Genomic DNA, 7234 nt, shown 5'->3' on the forward strand with positions numbered 1-7234 from the left:
ATAAAGCGTTGTTTGTCAAATAGAGCCTCGCGAAATCTTTTTCCCCTTCAGTTCAATTACACCCGAGAATGACTAGTAAGCTTTACGACGACGACCATTCCTCGTTGATTTTTTATAATAGATCCGTTTTTACCACTAAAAATCGACCCGAAAATCAAAATTTGAGGGACAAAAAAGCAAAAGAAAAAGATAGTTGAAACAAGAAGATGATCTTAGGTTTATATGAATCAAGAATCCCATCAAAAGATATCAAGAATTTCAACAATGAAATTGTTGCAAAGAGGGCAATTTCCTCTCTGCACCCAAAGCTCCCGGGAGCACAGCCGGCAAAATGTGTGGCCGCAGGGGATAAAAGCCGCACCCTTATGCCTCACCATACAAACGCAGCAGTTTTCGCCCTCCGCCCCTTTGCCGGCGGCGGCGGCCGTGGAGGTGCCGGTTTCTTCAATTACTACATGATTCACATCCTCCTCTGTTTCGTCCTCATCCATCGCGTATGCGGAGCTTTCATACCCCATCTGCCGATCATTCTCCGCTAGCAACGCCATCAACGACATCCTCACCGGCGAATCGCTCCCATCCGGCGCCAATTCCGCCGAATTGATGCGGCGCTCTTCGTTTAGATTTGAGATTCCGTTGCCGTCGGCTGTCAATTGCCTAATCGGAGGCGAAATTGAGGGTTCGAGTGTTGCGGTGGATCTCTCCGTTGATCGGCTAGGGTTTGTGAGGGGGATCGGAGCTCTGGAATCGGGTTGAATTGACTCGTCTGATTGATTGTTGCTGCTGTTGTCGGTGATTCTGCGGCGGAGGCGGATCTTGTCCTTCAAGTGCCGCCAACTACTCCGGCCGTCGTCCCCGCCGCGGCGGGGACCGGCGGTTCGATCCTCGCGGATGATGTCCAGCAACGTCCGGCTCGACTCCGAGCGCCGCGGCGGATCCTCGGGCGGCGGAGGCTGGGCGATTTTCTCGCTGAGAAATGCGCTCATCGTGAGGCTGCGGCGGCCGGCGCCGCTGCTGGAGGAGGTGCTCTGGTTCAGATTCCTCCGATGATCTTCCTCCTTGATCCGCAGAAAATCTCGCAGATTGTGAGAGTACAGCTTCTCTTCACCGACGACGACTTCCATTGGCGTGCAATCAACGACTCCTCGGTCAACAAATCGAATGAAATTGAGCTGAATCAGCTGATGCTGGCGATTAATATGGCGCAGGAAACGGAATTTCTAGAGAGAGAAACAATAAACTAATGATTTCTCCTAGGAATTGAACCTTCACTCATAGGCATAGGCAAACGTAGCAAGATTTCTCGAAATCCGAATAACTGCATAAAAAATTCAATTCAGCTAAACAAAAATTAATAAACAAAGAAGAAGGAATTTGCAGAAAGATCCAAGCGACAATAACTAGTATATCCAAACGAATAAAGAAGCCTCAGATCTAGGAAATTTATGCAGAAACAAAACCTCTCTTTACTGTAGAAATATTAAATTGAAAACATAGGATACCTTCAAAAATCAAATCAGTGACACGGATCTGAAATTGAGAACAGCTGTTGCATGCTGATGGAATTGAGATAGAGTTAGATGGATTTAGTTGCTTCTAATCATAAAAAATTGAGAGAGAAAGAGACATATGGGAAAGTAAAATGCATTGAGTGACAAAATGAAGAAAAGATATATAAATAAGAAAAAAACACGAGTCTAAAAAGACAAAATATTTGTAGATTACTGAAAAACATTTATTTTCTTATACTATTATACTAATAATTAGTTTGTTTTTTATAGCCTATGATTGGATATATGTGCTCTTTTTTAAATCTTTCAAACGAAAACATTTATTTTTCTTTTTTTCTGTAGTAAGTAAGTATGCTATGAATATTTTTCTATATTACTTGCAAGAGAATATTTTGAATTCAACTAAATTTGGTACTTGTAAATTTTATTTGATAGTTTCGGTGAGGATTAGGTAATAGATTAATCATCACTGTTGACTGTTAAGCTAGCTACTTTTTGTATAATAGGAGTAATGATTTAAGATTTAATTAATCAAGCCTCTTTTGAAACATAGAATGTGGATGGACTACTTTTTATTCGAATCAACGTTTACCATTTTGGATCAAATAATTTCAAATTGTAGTAAATGTTAATTTAATTATTACAGTATCGTATCTGTAACGTCAAATAGTTTGTGGGGTTTAAAAAATTGTAGTAGTATATCATAATATCAATAATAATTTCTCGTTTATTTCAATAACTCAAATATTCCAATTATTGTTGGCTTGTTGACGGTACAAACTACAAAGTTTTATTATTCCATAGTACTTTATTTTATTGAATTGATTAGAGGTACTGATATAAACTCAAATTAATGCAATGATTATATCTCTCTTAATCAAATTTCTCAAAGATGTGACATGTGATGAGATAAAATTGATGATTGTAACCCAACGATAAACATCATTTCCTGAACTAGTAATTATGTACAGAGTTTGGATTCCATTTGTTTAATGTAATCAATCGATCATTAATTTATTGGATCGTATTAATTAGTACGTGACTCTAATTATTGTCCTTGTTATTGACATGTCACATGTGTACATTTAGCATTTTTAGATGTTTTAACTTGTGATCATCTTTTAGCATATTTTTCAATATATTTTTCAAGATTGAATTGGTCTAAATTTACTTGAATTATATTTTCTCGTAGCCATATCTATGAGTTGAGACTTGAGACAAATAGTAAGTCCCAAATTGATTCATAGCTATACTACAACAATAAATCAATTCTTATATGCAATTTTTCCTATTTTTAAGCATCTAGTTTTATTGTCCATATCTACTTGTTTTTTCCAAATATTTATAGGCTTCTCACTATTTTGAATATTAAGTTTCCATTAAAGATATTAAATTGTCTCCCTCTTATAATTATTCTGAAATATCTCACCTTCGTATAATACAAGTCCATTTTGCGTTTTAAATTCAGCCCGTTTTGGGCTTCAATTTCTGGGCTTTTAGGCTCGACGCAATATTGTTGGGCCACGGAAAATATGAAATTGAGTGTAAAATTAAAATGAAAATAAAAAGTAAAGAGAGACAAACGGCACTAAAGTAAGATCAAAATGTTCATTTTTACTCAAATCATTTTATTGTTTAAACAAAACTGCATCAAATTTATTTAGTTGCATAAAAATATCTAACATTTAATATTAGTGATAAAATGCAAATTTATATACGATACAAACTTAAAACTTCTCAACACAGTTTCAATACAATATCAACACAGTGTAAAATTCCAAGATTTTAATGTGAACACAGTATCAATACAATATCAACACGCAATCAATCATTGACTACCGTTGAAATTCTATTGACATTTTTTATTGATGTTTTTTTTATCTATTGATATTTTTCAATGGTCCAAATGCTAGTTTTGAATTTGTATCATATTTAGAGTTTGAGTAAATGCTAAAATTGGTCCAGAACATATGGTCATTTTACCTTTTTGGTCCTAAATTTTATCTTGTGGATTTTTTGGTCCTGCACATATGAAAATTTGATCATTTTGGTCATCCGTCAAAAGTTCCGCTAAAAACTTAACGGTCAACGGATTTAATTCGATTTTGACCAAATTAGTCTTTTAATCCTGATTTTTAATTCACTAATTATTTCCTAATTATTTCAACAAATATTCTTTTATAATTAGAATTATAAAAGATGACATTCGTTCGTCTTAATTTCTCCAAATTCAACATCCGATTGCGAATTCTTCTTATTCCCCTCAAATTCAACATCCGATTGAGAATTCTTCTTAATTCCCCCAATCTCAGCATCCAATAGCAAATTCTTCTCCAATTTATCAGAATCCTTGTTAACCATCATCTATCTGCTAAACCATCATCCTCCACTATCTCTCCCTCCTCCATCTCATAATCCAATCTGTCGAGATTAGATTCATGCTTCACCAAAGAAGCTCCACCGTCCTCTGCAGTACTATCTAATTTGATTTCTTCAACCTCAGCATCATCATCGATTCTATCACCTTCCAATGATTCCAGCTCGGTCGTTTCTTCCTTCTTCTTGCTGCTCCGGTGGCGGTGGTGATGGCGATGCCGATGGTGGTGGCGATGTTTGCGGCGCTTTGATAGCTCCTCCGCGTCGTCAGCGGAGGATCGGTGGTGCTTGCGGCGCGTCGCTTCAATCGAATCGCCGACCACATTAGCTGGAATTAGGGTTGAGGGAAAACGATTGCAGATTTAAGGGTAAAAGTTTGCCAAATCTAATTGAATCAAATTTCGCAAACAAATAGCCAAAGAATTTGTGATTTTGAGAGATCGAAGCGGAAGGAAAAAGATGACATATTAGAGGAAGGAAAAAGAAGAAGAAGAAAGAAGATGAAATGCAAGTGGAATCGCGCTGGATGAACTAAACCCTATAATATTTAAACTATTTATTTAATTCTAATTATAAAAGAATATTTGTTGAAATAATTAGAAAATAATTAGTGAATTAAAAATCAGGATTAAAATACTAATTTGGTCAAAATCGGATTAAATCCGTTGACCGTTAAGTTTTTAACGGAACTTTTGACGGAGGATCAAAATGATCAAATTTTCATATGTGCAAGACAAAAAATCCATAAGATAAAGTTTAGGACCAAAAAGATAAAATGATTATATATTCAGAACTAATTTTGACCTTTGTTGTTAGAGTTTTCATTTGATCACATTTTCCCTTTAAAATGTATCATAAAATAATTTTAAATGAAACTCCGTCAAAACTTGTGAAAGTTGGAACATTTTAATTAAAATAAGAATAAAAAATAAGAAAATGAAAGTTCTCGATTGTTCGAAGCATAATAGAATCAAGTCAACAACTGGTGCAGAATCGATCTCCTTCTGAATTACTACTATTAAATCATTTCTATCCATTGCAGTTCTGCGCTGTCCCAAATTCTTCAATTATCAGTCAGCTTCTTCCAATAGCTTCATCTCTCTTCTCAGTCCTGCGATCGACCTCCATTGTTGCGGAATTAAGGTATTGTTCTGTTTCATTTGGTTTCACTTTTTATGATTCAATCTTACTTTCATTTCTGCTGTATTTTTCGCCATTTTCATTTTTTGGGGTGTGTTTGTGAGCAGGGTGATTTGTAGAGCTAATTGGTGTTAAGATCATTCATTTCGCTGTTCGAAGAATCGAGAATGAGTCATATCCTCACGATATGTTTCTCCTCTGATTTTAGATCGCCTTTTTCTTTGCTTGTGTGTGTTTTTCATCTCATGTTGATTGATTTTGATTGACAGGAGAATTTGATTTAAGTATATTTTGCTCATTTTTGGAATTTATTCCTCTGGCAAAGATAATCAGAAGATTCTCAATCGTAGAAATTAGGGCTTTTTGTTTGGGGATTTGGCACCCCTATTGCAATTTAGATTGTGTGATATCAAAGATTTAATCTTTTCAATTAGAGTGTTAAGTTTAGGTTGTGTGATGTTTATGATTTTCATCAAGCATCTAAGCTGTTCAATCTAGTTAGGGATATGAACACAAAGCCTACATTGTTAGTAGTTGATCTAGCTTCTGTTTATGCCTTGACCTATGCTAACGCGGAAACCAAAGAGAGCGTGATCGCGTGAGGGCTCAGGCGAGGAACGGCCAGAAGCCCAGGAACCCGAAGGATGACGGATTGACCCCAGAACAGAGACGAGAGAGGTTTGATGTCCAAACCTTCTTTCGTTTTCTCATCTTTGATCACATTGATCTTGGCTCTTGATGTTGGTGCATGGCGTGTCGTTTACAGGGACGCGAAGGCGTTGCAAGAAAAGGCGGCGAAGAAGGCAGCTCAGGCTGCAGTAGGAGGGAAGGCAAGTGCAGATCATACTAAAAGCCACAATAAGAAATAGGTGGTGTTCATCCATCTCTGCTCCTTTGAAGGGTGGTATTGGTGGATCAGATGTTGTGGTTTTAGATTTGTTATTGTGCTCAATATTGTTATCTGGTTTTGTTCATTGAGTGATCATTCTAGATCTGAATATGTGTAAACAATGGTGTTTCTAGCCCTTGTATCTGATTTTTCAATGCAATTTCCTTTTAATGTGCCAATGTTGTTTCTTGATTACTTACATAGATGAAATAAAACACGAGATCGAAACACGATGGTTGTTAACTTAGTTGAATGACATAATGTCGTTTAGTAAACAAGCGAGGCTTGCCACAGACGAACCTCCCACTGAAACCGCTTGTCGAACCATCTCCCTGAACTCTCCCACTCTTTTCGTCATCTCTTTCCTCTCATGGCTCTCCAAATCCATGAATTCCTCACGAACTTGGCAATTTTCCCGCTCATGCGTATTTCCCCAAACGCCAAACCCTCCTTAGCATCCACCCCGATCTTCCAATCCTCGAGCACATGTTTCCGAATCGTGGTTTGGTCCATCATTATAGGAAAGCAAATCATCGGCACCCCACTACAAATGCATTCCATAGTCGAATTCCATCTACAGTGCGTCCAGAACCCCCCAACAGAAGGATGGCACAACACCTTGAGCTGCTCAAACCAAGGCACGACTCTCCCGGCCTCCCCACACCGCTCTTGCAGCCTCTTCGCCTCCCCACGAGCCACCCACAAGAACCTCACGCCACTCGCTCGTAGTCCATCTGCAACCTCGTCCATCTGGCTTTGAGAAACATGGTAAAGCTCCCAAACGAGACATACAAAACCGAGCTTGGTGCTTGGGAGTTCAGCCAGTTAAAGTAGTGGTGCTTAACTTGTGATAATCTTTTAGCATACTTTTTCAATATATTTTTCGAGATTGAATTGGTCCAAATTTATTCGAAATTGATTTCCTTGCATGGTGATAGACAGACCCATAATATCATAAGCAATCTAAACATTTGTGTCATATCGACTTGGTGAAGATTTCATCTAATCTACATTAAGTGTAAATAACCCATCTGCCTCATTTTTAATATGGTATCAGAGCGGAGCCAAATATGATGGGTTTTCTTTATCTCTTATCTACCTCCAATGTTAATTTCGGCCGACATCGATGATGTTTCTTCTATTGTCTTGCCTACCCACATGATGGAAGTTCGATGTATCATTTCGGCCAACACATGCACGGGGGTGGGGGGTGCTAAAACTCCGAAAATTTGTCCCATATTGACTTGGTAAAGATCTTATCCAACCAAACAACATTAATATTAATATGATCGAAACGAACTGCAGGTATAAGCAAGCC

The 7234-nt window shown here is 37.6% G+C and overlaps 2 protein-coding genes across 3 annotated transcripts; one reads left to right on the plus strand and one right to left on the minus strand.

Moving 5' to 3' along the window:
* Positions 1 to 193: 193 nt before the first annotated feature.
* LOC125186610 lies at positions 194 to 1641 on the minus strand. 2 transcript variants are annotated; one of them, XM_048083010.1, is made up of 2 exons: positions 1503 to 1641; positions 194 to 1318 (listed from the first exon to the last, which is right to left on the minus strand). In XM_048083010.1, exon 2 carries the CDS (start codon positions 1122 to 1124, stop codon positions 240 to 242), a length of 885 nt encoding a protein of 294 aa, XP_047938967.1. In that variant the 5' UTR covers positions 1125 to 1318; positions 1503 to 1641; the 3' UTR covers positions 194 to 239. The 2 variants fall into 2 exon arrangements, with proteins under 2 accessions (XP_047938967.1, XP_047938968.1); XM_048083011.1 differs by lacking the exon at positions 1503 to 1641 and adding an exon at positions 1402 to 1416.
* Positions 1642 to 4096: 2455 nt separating this feature from the next.
* Positions 4097 to 6095, plus strand: LOC125190054. The gene is made up of 4 exons (XM_048087251.1): positions 4097 to 4122; positions 4848 to 5030; positions 5613 to 5705; positions 5794 to 6095. Exons 1-4 carry the CDS (start codon positions 4097 to 4099, stop codon positions 5894 to 5896), a joined length of 405 nt encoding a protein of 134 aa, XP_047943208.1. The 3' UTR covers positions 5897 to 6095.
* The last annotated feature ends 1139 nt before the right edge of the window (positions 6096 to 7234 follow it).

Source organism: Salvia hispanica, chromosome 5 (assembly GCF_023119035.1).
Source record: "Salvia hispanica cultivar TCC Black 2014 chromosome 5, UniMelb_Shisp_WGS_1.0, whole genome shotgun sequence".
Lineage (NCBI taxonomy): Eukaryota > Viridiplantae > Streptophyta > Magnoliopsida > Lamiales > Lamiaceae > Salvia > Salvia hispanica.